Source organism: Equus asinus, chromosome 24 (genome assembly GCF_041296235.1).
Source record: "Equus asinus isolate D_3611 breed Donkey chromosome 24, EquAss-T2T_v2, whole genome shotgun sequence".
Taxonomy (NCBI): Eukaryota; Metazoa; Chordata; class Mammalia; order Perissodactyla; family Equidae; genus Equus; species Equus asinus.
The window spans coordinates 28,756,333-28,775,463 of record NC_091813.1 but is presented as its reverse complement, the minus strand read 5'-3'; the positions used below and the strand labels follow the sequence as shown (position 1 = coordinate 28,775,463).

The window sequence follows — 19,131 nt, the reverse complement described above, 5'->3', positions numbered from 1 at the left end:
TGAATTGGGTTAATAGAATTCATAATCTCAAGTGACCTTTGCATTTCTAGGAGAACTTCAACTTTTTAAATGATTTGTATTGTTTTTACATTGCTAAATTCCATTTGCTAATATAATTTTTAGGACTTTTGCATCTACTTGAATAAGTGTTGGCTAGTAGTTTTTCTTATACTGTCCTAATTTATTGATCAGGTTTTACTGCCTTCACAAAATGAGTCAGAAAGTGTTTCTTCTTTTTTCTAGAATAATTTCGGTAAGATGGAAAATGTCATTATTTTGAATGTTTGATAGAACTCACCTGTAAAATCCTCTGGGCTTGGTATTTTCTATAATGTGTAGAAATTTTGGTAATTTATCTGTTTTTTGGACTTTGTCCGTTTCATTTTAAATTTGTTTTAATTTACTAAACAAAATTTTTATAGTATTCTCCCATTTTATTTCTTTTTGGGAAACTTATAGCCTGGTTCTTTTTCCAACTACGTTAAATCCCTAGCTTGTAAGTTGTCACGGCTTCTGATTTTTTCATATAAATACTTAGAATTAAATGTTTTTCTCTAAGTCCCTCTTTAGTTGCATCTCACAAGTTTTAGCGTGATTCATTTTAACATTCAGTTCAAATAATTTCTAATTTCCATTTTGTTTTCTTTGACCAATGAATTATTTAGAAATGCTTTTAAATGTCTAAACATAAGGAGTTTTTAAGATTAATTTTGAATCAATACAAAAAGATATGGTTTATGTGATACGAGATTTTTTTTAACTTTTTTGAGATTTGTTTTATAGCTTAGTACATGATCATTTTTCATAAACGTTCCATGAGTGTTTGAAAAGAATGCATATTCTCCATTTTTTAGGCATGGAGTTCATATTTTTAGATCAAGCTTGCTTTTTATGGAGTTCAGATTTTACTGTGTGCATGTTCTATTTTTTGTCTGCTTTTATATGTCATTTACAGAGGAGTATTAAAATATCTCACTACGATGGTGAATGTGTCACTTTCTCCTTGCAGTTTTATTGTTTTATCTGTTTGGAAGTTATGTATAGGTACAGCATATAGTCTAATGGGTACAGCATATAAATTTTGCGTTGTTATATTCTGAATTGTCACTTATCATCATATCTCTTTCTGTAGTAATTTCTTTTGCTCTAAAATGTATTCTCTCTGCTATTAATGTAGCTACATAACTTTATTTGGGGTAGTTTTTGCCCAGTTATCTTTTTTCATCCTTTACCTTTATCTTTTCTCTGTCTCTGTGAATTAGATATATCTCTTATAAACAGCATTTAATCCAGCCTGACAATCTCATTTTTTAAATGTCTCAACTGGAGAGTTTAATCCATTTGCATGTATTATGGTTACTGATAAATTTGTTGCCTCTTACTTTATACTTTCTCTTCTTTCTCTTTTTTCCTTTTTCCTTCCTTTCAATTGAGTAAATATATTTCTCATTCCATTATTTTTCTCTCTGATTTGAAGTTATGTATATTATTACTTTTAGTAATTACCTGTGAAATTTCAACTCATGCCCAACCTAAAGTTAATATCTTTACCTTCATCCTGAACAATGTAAGGATTTTTAAATCTATACTCCTCTCACTTACGCTGTTATTTTTCCGATTTTAGTACCATCTTATTTGTTTGTTTGGTAATTCTGTAAGTTAGTTATTGTTTCCAGTGTTTAATATTTTCAGCATTTAGATTTGTCCTTGTGTTTACCAATATTCCTGACTGCAACTTGGCGCTTCCATCAGGGAAAAATTTTTCTTCTCCCTAAAGTGCATGCTTTAGAAATTCTTACAGTAAGAGTCTTATGGGTGGTAGATTCAGTTTTTGCTCATCTGAGAATGTTATTTTGACTTCATTCTTCACATTTTTGTTGGCTGAACAATTCTAGGTTAGCACTTATTTTCTTTTAACAGTTTGGACATATTCTTTCTGGTTTCTTTCTTTCTTCTGGTTTCCCTTGTTGCTATTGAGAATCTAACTAGTGTTCTTTTATGGATAATCTGTCTTTTCTCTCTGGCTGTTTTTTACTATCTTCTATTTGTCTTTGTTTTCTAGAATTTGACAATAATATGCCCCATGTTTAACTCAAAGTTGTGGGTTTTCTCTGATTTTTTTCTGGTTGGAATTTGTTGTGGTTGGGATTTTTTGTATCTTCCATCCATTCTGGAAATTTTTTATGGATCCCCATGGATATATTTGTTTCCCCTCCACCTAGAGCCAAGACAGACAAATTTACTTGCTATCTGCTTTTGTAGGGTAGATTTTTTTTCCCCTCATTCCCTCTTTCCCTGAAAGTGAAGCCTTTCTTGGGTTTTAGCTTCAAGCAAGTCTTACTCCATCCTACAAAGCCCCAAGAGTTAATACCTGTTCTTCTGAGTGCAGCAGGCAGTCCACACAGAAACTGTAGGCCATGGGTTCAGATGAAATTACCAGGGCTAGCAGCTTAAATATTTACTAGACTCATGATCCTGCTTTGTTTCTGTTCTCAGAGCATTTCTGTTACTTTCTTGCAAGCTCATCAATTTTTAGGAGGCAATGAGTATGAATTCATATACACACACATATATAAATTTATATTTTGTATATAGATAATCTTAGAGGATTTGTGTTTTTGCAAGAGTGTTTTGAAACCTTTGCTGATAGAAATGGAAGTCTGTCCTTTGCCTTATAATGGAAATTTTCTCTCTTTTTTTTTTTTAATAAAAATCACCGTTTGTCCCTTCTTCCTACAGGTGAGCAGCAGGTCCTCCAGTCCTAGCATCAGAATGATCACTACCTCAGGACCAACCTCAGAAAAGCCAGCTCGAAGTCATCCCTGGACCCCTGATGATTCCACAGGTGACCAGTTTATTTCCTCACTATAATTATGAAGTTGAATTCATCATATTTACTTTCATTTAGTTGTGTCATTACTCTGATTTTTACAAAGGCAGGCATTATACAGTAGGTTAGATGTTCATATTAATAAATCAAATATTTAGCAATAAATTTTAAATGTCTTTTTGAGTACCAAGACAGAGACTGCCTTGCCCTCTGCATTTTCTCCCCCAGAGACGAAACATATATTTTGAAGATTTGTTTTGGGATTTTTCCAAATAGGAAGATATTGTATATTTGATACTTCAATCTGCCATTTTCCTATTATGATCCATCCTGCTGGATGACAGTAGTAAATTCATTATCTTTTAAATAACTAAAATCAGCGGAATGGTAAAAAGAATTATCTTCATCTCAGTCTTTTATTTATTTATTTTTTAAAGATTTTATTTTTTTCCTTTTTCTTCCCAAAGCCCCCGGTACATAGTTGTGTATTTTTAGTTGTGGGTCCTTCTAGTTGTGGCGTGTGGGACGCCGCCTCAGCATGGCCTGATGAGCAGTGCCATGTCTGCCCAGAATCCAAACCAGCGAAACCCTGGGCTGCCAGAGCAGGGCATGCGAACTTAACCACTCAGCCACGGGGCTGGCCCCTCAGTCTTTTATTTTTAAAGACACAAGATGTCATGTATTTTAGTGAGGAAAAATTTCTAACCATTGACCTTTAGAATCATTTTTAACTGATAGGGAAACTTCATTTTAATTATATAAATATTCTATTAAATAGACCTTAAAAAGCCTGTTAAGAGTGTTAAAACTCCCTAACATGAATAACTAACTGGTCAAAATATTAGTTTAAAATCTAGTGATAGAATAGTTTCACTATGGATAAGCAGGATATTTTGTGCCTTGGTGGAATTAACTTTTCCTTAGCATTCAGAGAATACTCTGGTAAGTACTCAGCTGTATGCTTCTATAAAAATTATTATTTATATGTTATTATGTCAGAGAGGGAAAGATGAGCTCTTAGACCTTGGAAAATTAAACCATTCGGAATTTTATATAAGATCAACTATGTTATTAATAGTGGCAATTAAGTTGAAATTAAAAAGTCAGCTTTCTGTCTTTACAAACTAAAATACTGCTTACAGTGTTTATAGATATTTGGCATGATTTAGTCAAGTTCATAATTTAATTTTAAAAATTAATCGGGTAGCTTTTCTCTGTGTCATGTAAGATAGCACTATGTTTAGCCAGGGGTGTACTCTCTAGTTTTAGTAAGTTTAAATTTAGTGGTGGCAAAAACTCCTCTGAGTTTTACCCCCAGCACAGCCCAACTGAGCATTGTTCAGAACATTCACCACTGCTCAGAACATGTGCAGAATTCATCATGACATGCTTCTCCTCAGAGGTAGGCAGAGAGGTACTCTTGACAGGTTTGATCATTAACATTCAGATACTATCAGCTCTTTTTGGTTCCTAAACTCTCTGGTGAGGAAGCATTGACCCTGACATTACAGCATTTGCCTAGACCTGGTAGTCAGCTTGGCAGGGCCTCCTGACTTCAGCCTAGACTAATCTAGACGTGCCATCAACATGTGGCAGATTGTGAATTCGTGAAGGTAAAATCAGAATTATCATATGTCCCTCTCACTTAACTGCTGTGTTTTCACTTTATGTGTTCTCCCACCCTTCCAACTCCCATCATTTTTTTCTTTCCTGGGACCTAAAATACAACAAAATATCAATAGCTAGAAATCGTACGTATGTCCAGGTTGCAATATCAATCGAATTTTGTCTTTGCCTTGAAACATACTGCAAATGTATTGTTATGATTTTTAAATAATTTTAGAAAAGTTGATATTCTGGTTTAAGTTTATAATTAATGAAGTTCAGCTTTCACTATTTCTAGAGAAAGTATTAATAATCAAGCTAATAGAATAAATTACAGGAAGAGATAGGTAAAGACTTTTTCTTTTTTGAAGGGCCGCTGACTCAGGAAAAAATCAGAAGTGCATTATAAGTAAAAAAACCTAATTAATTAGATTTTTTTAATTTAAAAGGGGAGAGTTTTCTATGTATTTTCAGAGAAAAATAAAAAGCATAACGATTTAATAATCATAGCGTATAGTAAGTGCTCTTGTGTTTCTATGCATAATATAGTGTGGGGATAAAGAAAAAGACATCCATATGCAAGAGCAACTAGAGAGAGAGATGCCTAGACTCAGTAGAGGGTGCTGCAGAGGGAAAACCTTACTAAAGAGTTTCTCCACGCATAGTACTTTGCCAAGATTGACATGTAAGACGTGGCCCATTGCTTGCAATCTGATTAGAGTCCTAATACTAATACATTAAAAATAAACTTATGTAATAAAATACTAAATTTGCAGCACAAGCTGAGTGCTGTAATAGTAAAGAGAGAAGTCAATTCAATTAAGACCTGTCATAGTCTGCAACTTTTTCATAAAATACTGAAATTTTTTCTTTAGTCATAAAGCGGAAAGAAGACAACATTCTACATGAAGGGAACACAGAGAATATGAGATTGTTATAAGTATTATGTTTGAGGGGCCAGAAAAGATATCGCGCCTAATTTAACCAAACAAATGTGAGTCTCAACATTCAGGAAAAGAGGTTAGATTTGATTAGCAATTGAAACGTTAAAAAAAATTTCATGAAATAACCTTGCTATCTTGTGATCAAATATTGCTATTAGAGACTAAAAGGTAAATTTCAGTTTAAATGATTGAGAAAGTGAAATCTCACTTTGTGGTTTTAGAGAATAAATAAATTCAGTAAAGGACCTTAAGTTCCCCACCATCAAAGGGCTTTAGTTGTTTGAATAGCACAATCCTTGGACTTTTTTTTCCACCCCCAGAATGCTGTGAAACATTGATGATATACTTAATTCTGAATACATATCGAATAGAGGATACTGATTTAATAAGACATATCACAAATCAAAGATTTAAGAAAGAGGAATAGAAGTGGAGATGTTAAATTGGAAAAACTCTTTTAAGACCTTAATTTTTCTCATAAAGTCATGGGGGAATCATTTTTAATCAACTTTAATTTTTTGGAAAATAGTGTTCCATGGGAGCATAATTTGAAACTACTGTTGGGGGTGAGGAGAGGGTTGGTCAGAGAAATAACAAATTAAGTGTATTTCTTGTTTAACCATTTCAGAAAAACATTTATGTCAGTATATGATTTTAGAGTGGCTCCACTGAGTAATGCTATTCTTTGTTCTTTATCACACTACAGTATTTAATAAACATTACTTTTTCAATCTAAAATGCAAACTTATTTAAAATTGTCCTTCCTTCCTAATTCTGCATTTCATGTTAATACCAAAATAACCGTTACCACTAAGTGTTTAGTGCTTACCGTATGCCAGCATTGCCTGGTATTCCTTACGTGCATTATCTCATTTGGTCTGATTTAGCTTAGCTTTTGGAGTTACTTGCAAGCACATTCTCAGTGGCTTAAAAAAAAAGTAGAACATCAGTCAACAATAAATTAAGAGGTTACTGAACCATCAAACTGTCTTAGTTTTTATTGTATGGGATGCAGTGCCTTACTGTCATCCTGACCTTGCCTTTATCCACACCACTCTTTCAGGGAGTTACTTATCAGAAAAAGGGCTGAACAAGTCACTTGTTGAGCCTAATTATTCTCTACTAACAGTGGGAAAGCAGCTGCTTCTCAAATAGAAAAGTCCATGTTACTTCAGGGTTATCCTGCCTGCTTCTGGAACTGTTGTACATAAATGTTAAGGTTAAGAGGAGACCATTTCATGCTTCTTTTGCAAGTTGTTGTAGCAGTTTTACCTCTTTTGAAATACAAATCGAAAGTTATCTATCCCTATAGTTTGATAAAATTGACTAGTTATTTGAATTAACCCGTTTAACTGTTTTGGGCATGACGTTGAACCACAGTTCCCATACTGTTCATATGTGTAATATACTCCCATCAATAACATCTCTCATTTTCTGCGGTGATTCTCTTTAGAGGGGCGGAATGGGGAGCTCACACTAGAATCTGTATAAATTGAAGGTGACTCATTGGAAGAGAATGTGTCTCTTGCTTTCCCTCTTTCCCTGTGAAGGAACACTTATGTTGCCAGAGTTGACCTTATAGCAACCTTATAGTAAAGTTAGCAGGATCAAGGAAAGAAAGATCTGGGATTTGCTTAGGTAGTCTCAGTGAAATCTAAATTTAAAATATGAAGGTCCCATATCACTGTTTTTGTTTTCATTAAGGACCGAAAAGCTTTAATATTACTCAATTTATAGCCAACTTATATTGTTTAAGTATGAGAGTATGGTTGCATTCTAATTATCTCTGGCAATTCAATATCCTGTTTACCTTGAGAATTCAAAAATAGAAGTTTTTTTTTTTTTATTACCAGTAGCATTAACTTTGATTTTACTTTAGGAAAAGACACCAGTATTGCATGCGTTCTTTCTTGCTTTTTGTTTACACTTATTTATGACAAAATAAATAAAATACATACTTGAATTCCAGATACCAATGGATCAGATAACTCCATCCCAATGGCCTATCTTACACTGGATCACCAACTGCAGGTAAAGGAGTACTTTTCAGTGAATATTTACCTTTTCCTTAGCAAAAGTTTAGAGAATTTATCTTTAAAGCTGACAGTTGTGTTCCTGTCATTGTATATTCATTTATTTATGCTTTTGGTTGACCTCCTTAAACTTGTTAAAAATAAATGATTCTTTCAGTTAGGTTAATCACATTTAAAATTGGCAAAATCATATGTTCTTATCCTAACAGTCATCTTAAAATACTCCCATATCTTTGTTTAAGACTGCCAAGAATAGCATTTTTGCTCTTTAGCTTTAGTGTATTAAAATACAAAACCCATTTAAGCTCATTTCTACTTAGTAGATTTTGTGATACATTGTCATTTCACTGAAAATATAAGTAATACAATTCAGTGTCTCCTCATGAGTGTGAGAGCTATAAACGTCTTTTGGTATAATACAGTCTGGCAACCTGAAATGTAAAACCTGAAGCCAAGAGTCATGGTCCCTGTAACAACGAAAGTGTTAAAACAGCAAGTGTAAATTTAAGTTCTGAGCTAACTCTAACAGAAGGACACTGAGATTTTCTAGGGCATGGTTTAAACTTGTTTTTAAAAGGTCATTGCTTTAGTGCTATAAAAATATATCAGTGTCTGTCTTAACTCTCAGCTAGATATTAAGATTTGATTTAATTATGTCTTAACATTCCTGATTTATTTTCAGCCTTTAGCACCATGCCCAAACTCCAAAGAATCTATGGCAGTGTTTGAACAGCACTGTAAAATGGCACAAGAATATATGAAAGTTCAAACAGAAATTGCATTGTTATTACAGAGAAAGTAAGTTATCTTTTATGAATAAAATAGAAACACATTAGTATTTTGAGTTTAAAATATGTTAAGGTGCAATATTGTTTGAAGACTTGAAAACTTTATAATTTTTAGAATTACTCATTAAGCGTATTTCCAACTCAGATTTTATATATGTGTGTACACTTAAGTTTTAAGCTCTCTGGCTGTTTCTCATGCAAAACTCAACCCTTGTGAATGTATCATATTGTATTAATACTGCAGAAAATAAACTGGTGCTACGTAAACATGTTTTTTATGTTCTCAGAATTTTAATATTAAAAGCTATTTAGATTTATTGTTAGAAGATTTGATTGTTTCCTTGGACATAGGTAAAATAATTTGATTTACTAATATTTAGTTGTACTTTATCTTAGAAGCATGTTGCTATATTCTTTCCAGGTGTATGTTTAGGAGAGTAGAATTGCTTACTGGAGGGCCTTATTTCATACCTGTGAGTGTTTTCTGGGAAGTTTTATACACACACGTGTTTTTCTGAGACTTATAGAGACTGCCTTCCTCTCTTTTTTAAGAAATACAGAATAATTTCCATATTCCTTTATTTGCGGTGTCTAAAATAAAATACTTCAGTTTTTTTAAGCATGCCCCTTCTGAAATTTTATACCTCTGAAGCTGATTTGTGGTGGTAACTAAAACAAAGTGTTGTAGGAAAAAATCATGACAACTGTATGTATATATCGCAATAGAATTCCCTTTATTAATTTTAGTCTAAATGAATGAAAATTCCTTTTTCCTGAAGTAACTTGTGGAAAGTTTTCTGTTTGTGTTTCAAAGAAAACAGAAAAAATAGCTTCATCGCAATTTACTGATACAGTGATTTAAATGAATTCAACTCAGTATCTTAAAGGTGAGGCTGGATAGGAAGTAAATATTAGAGTCTGCAAATTGTAGAACGAATTATGGAACTGCTGGTACTTCATGTTAACAAAAAACTGGATTTCTTATTTCACATATTTAACCTGTACTTTTGTCATGCTTTAATCATTTGAAAGAGGAGTTCTCTGCTGGGGGAAAAAATGATGGATTGAGGGGAATATAAAAACTTTGACAGTTTTAATCAATTTTAAATATTTTAAATGAGAAATATTACTAGGAAATCTTTTTGAGGACCTTTCATTAATTATTCAGTTATATCCGGTAGCTTTGCTTTAGAAGCTAATATTTAATATCCACCAAATAAAAGAGAAAAAAGTTCATCAGGCTAGAAAAGACTCTGAGGATCTTTCCTGAAAATGTTTGCAAAAGTGGGTAGCTTAAAAGTAGTGCTTTATATTGTTCTCACTGTTTTAAAATAAGAAAGATTTAAGTTGATAGCATCTATTTTAGTTAGCTTGCAGATGTTCTATTAGCTACCACTTCGCACTATGGTTAAATAGGATTGTGACTTCAGACTGAATATAAGTACATGAATATAAAAGTAGAATGTGAATGATAAAAACTTGTGTTATTTTCCTCTAGTCAAAGCTCTTCTCAGACTTTTTTCTTCCTACACTAAAGGGTTACCAAATAAAATTTTCTGAAACTTTTGTTATACCATTTCATCTGTTTTCACTCTTTGTCCAAGTACTGTTACTTATTAAAAGGATTATGATGTTTGTATGGTTACGTTAGAAAGAGTGGATGATAGTTTCCATTTCACCCCGTGACTATATTTGAGTAGTGTACCTAAGATGCATAATGACAGACCCAGAATAAAAGTTCTAATTAATTGAGCTTTCATCATCATCTATTTAAGAATGAATTTTTCCATCATGTATAATATTTTTTTATGTGGTGGTTGTTTTTAGGCAAGAACTAGTTGCAGAACTGGACCAGGATGAAAAGGACCAGCAAAATACATCTCGTCTGGTACAGGAACATAAAAAGCTTTTAGATGAAAACAAAAGCCTTTCTACTTACTACCAGCAATGCAAAAAACAACTAGAGGTCATCAGAAGTCAGCAGCAAAAACGACAGGGCACTTCATGATTCTCTGGGACCTTACATTTTGAAATATGCAAAGACAGACTTTTTTTTTTAAGGAAAGAAAAACCCTTATAATGACAATTCATGAGTGTTAGCTTTTTGGCGTGTTCTGAATGCCAACTGCCTATATTTGCTGCATTTGTTTCATCGTTCATTTTCCTTTTCTCATGGTGGACATGCAATTCACCTGTCTCCTTGCATAACATGGGGGCACCTGTGACTTGAATAAGCAGCAGTTCTCAACTTCGGATCAGATGCAGTGAACCGCGGCTGTATATGCATGCTCATTGTGTGAAGGCTAGCCTAACAAAAACGGGGTATCAGACTAGCTGCTATGTGCAAACATCGTCTTTTGTTTCGAGGTGGAACCTCAAGAATGATTTTGTTCTTGTATCTCATCTCAAAAAACAATTTTTTTTCCAAAATATGGTATATACCAAGTTAAAGACAGGGTATTATAAATCTAGAATAATTGGTGGTACATTATAGAAATGCAGAACCTTTAGGGATAGTTCAAAGTGAGGGCTTTAATGCCAGCATCCTTGGATCAGTACTGAAGTTAGTTCCATCCATAAGATATTTAAAGGTAAGTGGCGGCTGCTGTATTTAATAAAAACATATTTCATTAGACTAAAATTTGACTATGATACATTGAACAAAATGGAACCTTTTTTTTTAAGGTATAAAGATTTTTAATTCTGTGATTGCGTGTATATGTGTTGAAACTGTAAAGCTTTTATGATTCTAATATTAATATCTCTTAAATGAAATTAAAAGGTAAATGAACACAATCCAGCTTAAATGATCATTCCTTCCTGCAATGATTATTGGATTGTTTTCCATATATTTGAAAAACTGAAGAGAAATAATGGAAAATGGAAATAATTGCTCCAGCTAATAGGCTTGGGCTTAGTTTTCTTTTAAAATACCAAATAAAAAACCTGGCAGATCAGGAGAAGTTAGTAAGGAAGTTAAAGAAGTAAATATAAATTCATCAAGTATCTTATTTATCAGTAGTGGAATAATTGATTTTCCTTACAAGCCCATCCTAGAATGTCTGCTGCCTTTCAACACTCTTAAGGGAATTTCAACACTTATAAAGAGAAAATTTATATTGTTAACAGTAACTTTGCTACCAACTTTGAAAATAAAAGTAATAATAAAACTTCGTTGAAATAATAGACTATATAAGCTCTATTTTTTCAGTTGCTATTAAAATAAATTACATTTTGATACCAGTGCAAGGTATCTTTTAAATAAGGATGTCATCAACCTCATTTTTATAGCATTAATGTTTTATGAAGAGAAAATTAAAGATGAAAGTGTAATTGCTGTGATTATTAGAAGTATATCATGATTGTATTGTAGTTTTGCTCTATTTCAGATAAGCAAGTTAAGAAGTTATCAAAACTATTCTTAAAAATGCTAAAGCAGGTAACTTTTTCTTCCATTATTTTTCCCTCTTCCCGCTAAGTTTTATAATGTATTCCTTGTGTATACGAGCAATAAAGGTAAAGGGCAGTTTGTACTAAACTGTGTCATTTTTAGCTTGTTCAAAATCTATAATTAGAAAGTTTCTGGTAAATAAATGTCCACAATCACTTCATTTAAATAAAAGAAGGATTATCATTCCCAAATAATTTGATTACCTAGCTGAAAGTGATATTAGGCTCATCATATTAATAGTAAGATAAAATTGGCACAGAAAATAACTGTAGACTGAGGAAAAGTGGAACTCATTCATAGCATTGCTGCTTGTATATACATCTGTCACTCCACCAAAAGGGACCTAGTCAGTGTTCAGAGACTTTTCTAATTATCTCAGAGCATGAGATAGCCAAGCGTGGATGCTAAGGCTTGACTTTTCCATTAGGATTTAGCGTTATAGATTTCAGAGTTTATTTCTAGTCACTAATGTGTTTTTGCTATACATTACATACTTAAAGGGAAATTTTATTATTATTATTATTACTACATGCAATCACTTCATAAAAATATCCAAATAGGTAAATGGAAGAAAATAGTAGTTTAAGTCATGGTGCCCAGTGCAGAAAAGGCTGTTGAACACTTGCTTGTTTGTTTACAGTAAGTTCCTGGGCATTCTCGGTACTATAATTGTCCTGGACGCTGAGTGTAGTTCAGCCTTACTTGATTTTTAAGTAGTTGTGTTGCCAAGCTCATACTTTTTAAGTCCTGAGTCTCCTTGATGATGGGAGAAAGGATAGCAGGGATGATCAGAATCCACAGCCAGTTTCATCAGTGTCCTCACCCATCAAACCTTCAGAGGTGTTTACAAGGAGCCAAATTTTTCATTAATTCTGGTTTTACCATTTATTCTAACCCTCTGCTTTTTTGGGTGAAAAGAGCAAACAGACGAGCAAGTGGCTAAAGGGCCCCAGTCTAAGAAATTCACAAACGATCCCTGAACAAGCCCTAATGCGAGTTATTCTTGCCACCAGGGAAGGAAAACAAAGCTTTTATCTAATCTAGAGGGAAATACTCCTCAACAGTAAAAATAGCTTTTTTGAGTCAATTAAAAATCAGTTAAGAATATTTACCTTATAGCAACACAGCATATTGAAGAGATGTGTTTAAAAGTTGTTTACAAACGTTTGAGTATTTTTGCTGAACTGTTTTAGAGTATTGAATGTCTTTTTTTTTCTCCAAGCTTTTTTCATGTTCGTGGTTTCAGTTTCAGCTCCTCCCTGTAGCCAGAGATCGCAGGCCTTGCCTGCGAAATTTTGTTTCTTTGTGTAAGTGTGTGTGGTTTTCAGCAGTCAGCTCCTCTCTTCAAATGCTAGGAAGTTCTACTTCTACTTCTGTCATTCAGAACATTTTATGTAAAAATGATGTAATGCAGAAATTCTTGTGCATACTGTATAATTGAAGGAAGCTTTTTAGATTTATTTTTGTTTGTAATAAAATTCAGATTGTTATTCTAAACTTATTCATAAAAATGGTGATTGATTTATGTCAGCAAATGAGCTGTGAAGTGTTCTGCCCCGGCAGCATGTTTACCTTACACAAAATCGAATGAATACTGAAAAGTCAGTATTCTCTAATACTCAACACTGTGGTCACATAATCATGCTTTTTGAGAGGCCGAGTGATTGGCCATTAATATACCCTCTCCTCCAATTCAAACTTTTGGTTGAATGGGTGCTTTTCACAATTTTAGTGAATGCTGATTTCTATGAAGTACAACATGGCATACGTTGCTAAGTGATTCTTCTCATTAGAAAGCTTATTTCTCGTAGTATGTCTAACTTACATGAAGTGTTTCATTCCTACTTCAACCTACTAGCTCCCCAACCAAGGTATATGCGCACGCGCACACACATTCTTATAAACTCTACCTTCATTAGTAAATCAGTCCGTTCATTCGAATGCTCATTACTTTAACAAATATTTGTTCAGCACCTATTATAAGCCAAGCGGTTGTGGCTAATACCAAATTACATATCCGTTTCAGTCACTTGGTAGATGGTATTCCCATTTCACAGATGGGAAAATAGGCTCCTAAAGGTTAAGACTTGTGCCTGAGTCTGCTTTTCTGTCATCATCTGTTTTAAGCAGAATCTCATGCAAGGGGACTCTGGCCACAATCAGCCCGTGAGGTGAAGAAGAGCAGAGGAAAAATTTTAAATTGAATGACAAAGAAAGGAAGGGGAACATGAGGTGACTTCCAGCTTGCAGGCTCGGGCTTTGTGATTGCGCTATAGGTAGCAGCTAACACTGAGACCAGCATGTGTCTTTTAAACCCGTCTGCTCTAAACCTCTTTGCCATATTCTAATTTAAAATGTTCACTGAGTTTTGAGGTGCTTCAGTTTCACATTCTTCTGTTTGATAGATGTGGTGTCTTCATTCTTCTGCCCTCCCAACCCCCACCTGAAAGATGTGCTGAAAATGGAAATACAAATAATGATATGAGGCTTGGTCTGGAAAGCAGACTTTTTCTCCTTCTACAGGAAAGCGAGGCTTAACCCAGGTTTTTTCATTGTCGGTTTGTTTTTTGTATTTTTGCTTTTGCCCTTTTTTTCTTGGTCTTATTCTTTGGTTTTTCATTGGGATATGGTTTTTATACCATAAACTACATCCATTTAAAGTGTGCAATTTATTAGTTTTGACATGTATATACTTACAAAACCACCCAACCACCAAGATGCTGAATAGATTTCTCTCATGCCCCTTTGCAGTCCACCCCTCCCTTCACTCCAGGCCGCACACATTGATCTGCTTTCTAACAATATAAATTAGTTTGCATTTTCTCGAATTTTACAAAAATCATACAGTATGTGCTCTACTTTTTACCCTTTTACCCCTCTTGAATAGTTGTTTTAATTCCTTTGAGAGGAAATATTGATTAAACCATTTTTAGTGATACTTGAAAGCCTTTCAGTATCAGTCTTTGACGGAAAGCATAGGTTTTAGGAGGCTGTAGATGTGCCCAGTGTGGCCTGCTTGATTGTGCAGTGTTACCATCTTCTGAAACATTTAGATCCCGTTATTTTTATGTTTTTACAAAACCTTAATACTTTGCTCACAAAATCCCTTGAATTTATTTGTTAAAGTAAGCCTGTTTATGTCTGTATTGCTTTGGGTGTTTGAAATGTAAATGGACATGACAAGTAGCATATTAGTAGATCCATGGTAGTTTTCAGCAAGGGTGGTTGATCAGTTTAACTTCAAAACAAAAAAATTCTGTTTTTCATTTTTATTCACATTGCGGCTGCTTTTTGCTTGCTCAAAATCCTAGGAACGACTAGGTTGATTATTACACCACAGAACATTATACAAAATAATATTTTAAGTAACAATCTTCTTTAAGAAGTATTTGACACAGTTTCTCATACAGATGCTGTCAGTGGATCTACCTGGTATAGAGGTGCCCATAGAAAGAAATAAGATTGTGTTGGCATATCGTGCTGCTTACCACCAGGACCTATGCTCTTTTTCCCTCAGGAATTAGTCACTGCTCTCAGAGTTGCTCAGGTCCCCTGCCATGAGGTCCCAACAAAACTGAGCTTCTGTTTATGTGAACCGCCCTTCATGTCAGTTTTTTCAGTGAAGCTTTTTTAGGAAAAATGGTTATATAACTATCTGAGTCCAAGTAGTGAAGTGTGTTCTTTATCCTGTAATTTAATGGTCAGTAATATCTTATAGATGCCATATGGCAATAGAATAATTGCTTTGAAAGCAGCAGAAGTTACTGAGCAAATACTGAAGAGCAAAAGTAATTTATAGGATGCAGTTACCTTTCAGACTTATTGCATGTTTCTCTTTGTGGATACCTCTTTTGTTATTACAGCAGTGACTACATTAATCATCAATTGATACATTTACTAAATTCAAATTAGAGACTGAAGAAACAGGAAAATGGGTGTACCTTTTTTTATGGTTGAAGAAAAAATGGTGATTTCCCTCATCACACGTTCTCCTGACTTTTAATCAGTATCCTACAAAGATACTAAACTAAATGTCCATCTAAAATGTCATGAGCATATTACTTGGAAAAACTGATAGCACTCTTGTCGCTTTTGCCTATACCATGAGAATCTTTTAACAGATATTGTTTCTTTGAGGATTGGAAACATTTCTTTATTCTCTAAGCTGCATATGAAATTGATGAATTTGTATCTTAGAAAACAGATTTATTTGAGTACATTAGGGTTATTATACTAGTCTTACTTTAAAAATTCGTAGTAAAACTCATGTGTGGCTACATACGTCTGTCTTCCCATTCATGATTCCACGTTTTATGTACAGGAGGCTTGAGGAATTGGCCAAATTTCCTTGGCCTAAGCTGAACATTTCTTCTCCTTTTACTTTCTTTTTTCATCCACATCAGAAAATCCCTTAGTCTCAGTGCTTCAAACCATGTACACTATCTTGCTGTTATTCATTAGAGCATAATTCTGGCTGCCCAAAATAATGGCTTAAACAAAATAGCAGTTCTTTCTTTCTCATAGAAAAAGTCTTAAGTAATATGATAGTTGCGCTCATCTGCATCCCAGCCAAAGAGGAGAGGGAAAAGGCAGGAGCAGTGAAAGTACAAGTCACTTATACTCAGACCCATTTCCAAGAACTCAGTCACATGGCCACCCTGCCTGCAGGGAGGCTGGGAAATGTCTGTGTAATGGGCAGCCATGTGCCAAACTAAGAGGTGGGAATTCAGTTACAAGTGAAGGATCAAAAAGATTTAGAGGACAGTGAGTGGCCTTCACTACACTCCCTTGGGAAGGAAACTAGGCCACTGCCTTCACTTCCTCTGTCCCCACTCAGAAATAAAATGGTTATAGGAAAAGCTGACCTCTCACATGAATGCACAGGTAATTTGCGTTTTTATTAGTGTCAAAATCTGACCAATATGCTGTACGATACTTAAAAATTTTCCTGTATTTATAATTGATGCAGCTTAGAAAAGTAAAATGTCCAAATGTGAAGTTGGAGCACTTTAGTTGGAACACTAGGGGGGAACCAGACTTGGAGTACATAATTTAGATATTCAATAACAGACAATCCAGGTTAGAAAAGAAACTTTCAATTATGTCTCAACTGAATGAATGAATAGAAACTTTGGTAGAACAACCCCTTACAATGGGAAAACAAAAATTAGCCATAAGAGGAAAAAATGTTTAACAAACTTAGAGATATCATTATAAAGGAACAAAAGAGCTAAGATTTGTAAGTATATACTATGTTTCAGGCATTTCTTAAATATTACGCTTGCTTTAGAGATAAACTGAAGCCCAGAGATGTTTGAAAACTTGCCCAGCTAGTAAATGACAGACTCCAGTTCAAACCCAGATATTCTAAGCCTCACGGCCTACCAAAAAATCTCATTTTTTAACTAATGTAGAACTGGGAATGCTTTTTCCTCCTAGACTTAATAAAGGGGAGGAGAGCTAGATTCCTAAGCCTATTCACAAAAGTCTATTTGGTCTTTAATGGAAATGAAATAATAATGCCATTAAATGGAACAATTCCAACAAAGACTGTGAGAGAAAAGAGGAAAATGCAGTGGTTGATGTCTTCAAGTGTTGGCATTGTGGTGATTTTTCCCTTTTAAAAGTCCCTTCCCTTTTTATTGTTTTCTGTGAAGTAAAAATAAAAACCAGGACAGGAGACCGCCTTACACATCACTCTAACCATCTTTCTCTGGCAGGACCCCAGGGCCCTTTGCCATGGGCACAACAACTGGAGCCCTGGCATGAATCCTACAAGGACAGGAACTTCCCCTCCCACCACTGGCCCCAACCTGGATCCCTGCAGGTAGGGGTGGCCCTGAGAGGAGGGGATTCCAAAGGGTCTCTGGATTTGGTGAAAATGAAGCAGAGTCCCAACAAGAGGAATGAAGATATGAATCAGAACTTTAATGGCTTTAAGTTTTTTTTTAAAGAGTGCACAATTTGGGGGCCCCAGCCTCTGAAATTCTGCTTCACAGTGACGGAATATGACCCAGGGATATTTTTTTTTCCAGTTCCCCAAGTGACTGTTGCACAAATTTGAGAATTACCTACACCATAGAGCAAATAGAAAGGGTACTGCAGCTGTAAATTTTCTAGATCCTAACCCATCTAGTACTGTGAAAGCTAAGAAGATGAGTGTGATATTGTGGTTTATAATAAGAAATATGTGTTTAGTCTTTTTCCTCTGTTCCTGGCACTCAGCTCCTAAGACGCTTGGAATTTCCTAGGTGGTGAGAGTGAATGATGTCTTTTATTATGTAATCAGGTGACTTTTTGGAAAGCTCCATGTGGTTATAAGGTTGGAATTTTCAGTCCCAGCCCTGGACCTCGTGGAGGTGGGAGGGGCTGAGATTGAGTTCAATCACCAGTGACCGATGATTTAATCGATCATGCCTGTGTAATGGAACCTCCATAAAAACCCCAAAAGATCAGGGTTCAGAGAGTTTCTGGGTTCTGAACACGTGGAGGTGCTGGAAGAGTGGTGCACTCAGAGCATGGAAGCGCTCAGCCCTCTGCATACCTTTCCCTATGCATCTGTTCCATCTGGCTGTTCCTGAGTTACATCCTTTTATAAATTGGTGATCTAGTAAGTAAAGTGTTTCTCTGAGTTCTGTGAGCAGCTCTAGCAGCAAATTAATAGAATCCAAAGGAGGGTTCGTGAGAACCTCTAATCTGTAGCTACTTGGTCAGATGCACAGGTAATAACCTGGACTTGCGATTGGTGTCTGAAATGCAGGAGGAGCAGTCTTGTAGGACTGAGCCCTTTACCTTTGGCATCTGATGCTGTCTCCAAGTAGATAGTGCCAGAATTGAGTTAAGTTGTGGGACACCCAACTGGTGTCCAAGAATTGCTTGGTGTGGAGGAAAAAATCCCCACTAGGAATTGGAGTCAGGATCATTAATGAGTCAGAGAGAGATAAAAGCTGCCATATTCCTAGAATTCACAAAAAAATCTGAGCATAGAGATAAGGATAAGATCAGAAAAGATGCAGAGGCAGAGCTTTCAAAAACTACAGAAAGGTAACCCAAAATGATGTTAGATAAGTGAAGGGGGGGACTGCCTTTCTGTGTAAGGAGGGATACCTAAACATCAGAAAATCAAGAGTTTTGAGTATACACACTTTGTCCTTTCCACCACTCCCATTGTTACTGCACCAAATCAGGCTTCTCTTGCCCAATGTGCATAAAGAAGCGTGGGGGATCAGAATTTACCACCTCACGATGTGTCTCTTGGCATGAGGACTATTTTTGGCTGGTTATTTTTTTTAAAAACTGCAGATATGGGAAAAACTGAAAACCAAATAGAAGTTATCTTTTGTAAGAGACATGTACATTTGTAAGGGAAACCTCCATTTGTAAAGAGGTCTCCGTCCCTGTACCAGAAAGAGGGGAATGACTTTATCTCTAGAAACTCTTATCAGTGCAGAAGGCAAGGACTTAAATCTGCGTAATAACC

The 19,131-nt window shown here is 34.9% G+C and overlaps 1 protein-coding gene across 2 annotated transcripts in view; it reads left to right on the top strand.

The window, feature by feature from the left end:
- The window catches only part of MAP3K7 (mitogen-activated protein kinase kinase kinase 7), a 69,150-nt gene extending 56,002 nt beyond the window's left edge, over nucleotides 1–13,148 (top strand). For both annotated transcript variants that reach the window (XM_014866698.3, XM_014866699.3), the window contains 4 exons: nucleotides 2,740–2,845; nucleotides 7,349–7,410; nucleotides 8,095–8,210; nucleotides 10,028–13,148. In XM_014866698.3, coding sequence (XP_014722184.1) covers nucleotides 2,740–2,845; nucleotides 7,349–7,410; nucleotides 8,095–8,210; nucleotides 10,028–10,208 — 465 coding nt within the window. In that variant the 3' untranslated portion in view covers nucleotides 10,209–13,148. The remainder of the gene's footprint in view (nucleotides 1–2,739; nucleotides 2,846–7,348; nucleotides 7,411–8,094; nucleotides 8,211–10,027) is intronic.
- The last annotated feature ends 5,983 nt before the right edge of the window (nucleotides 13,149–19,131 follow it).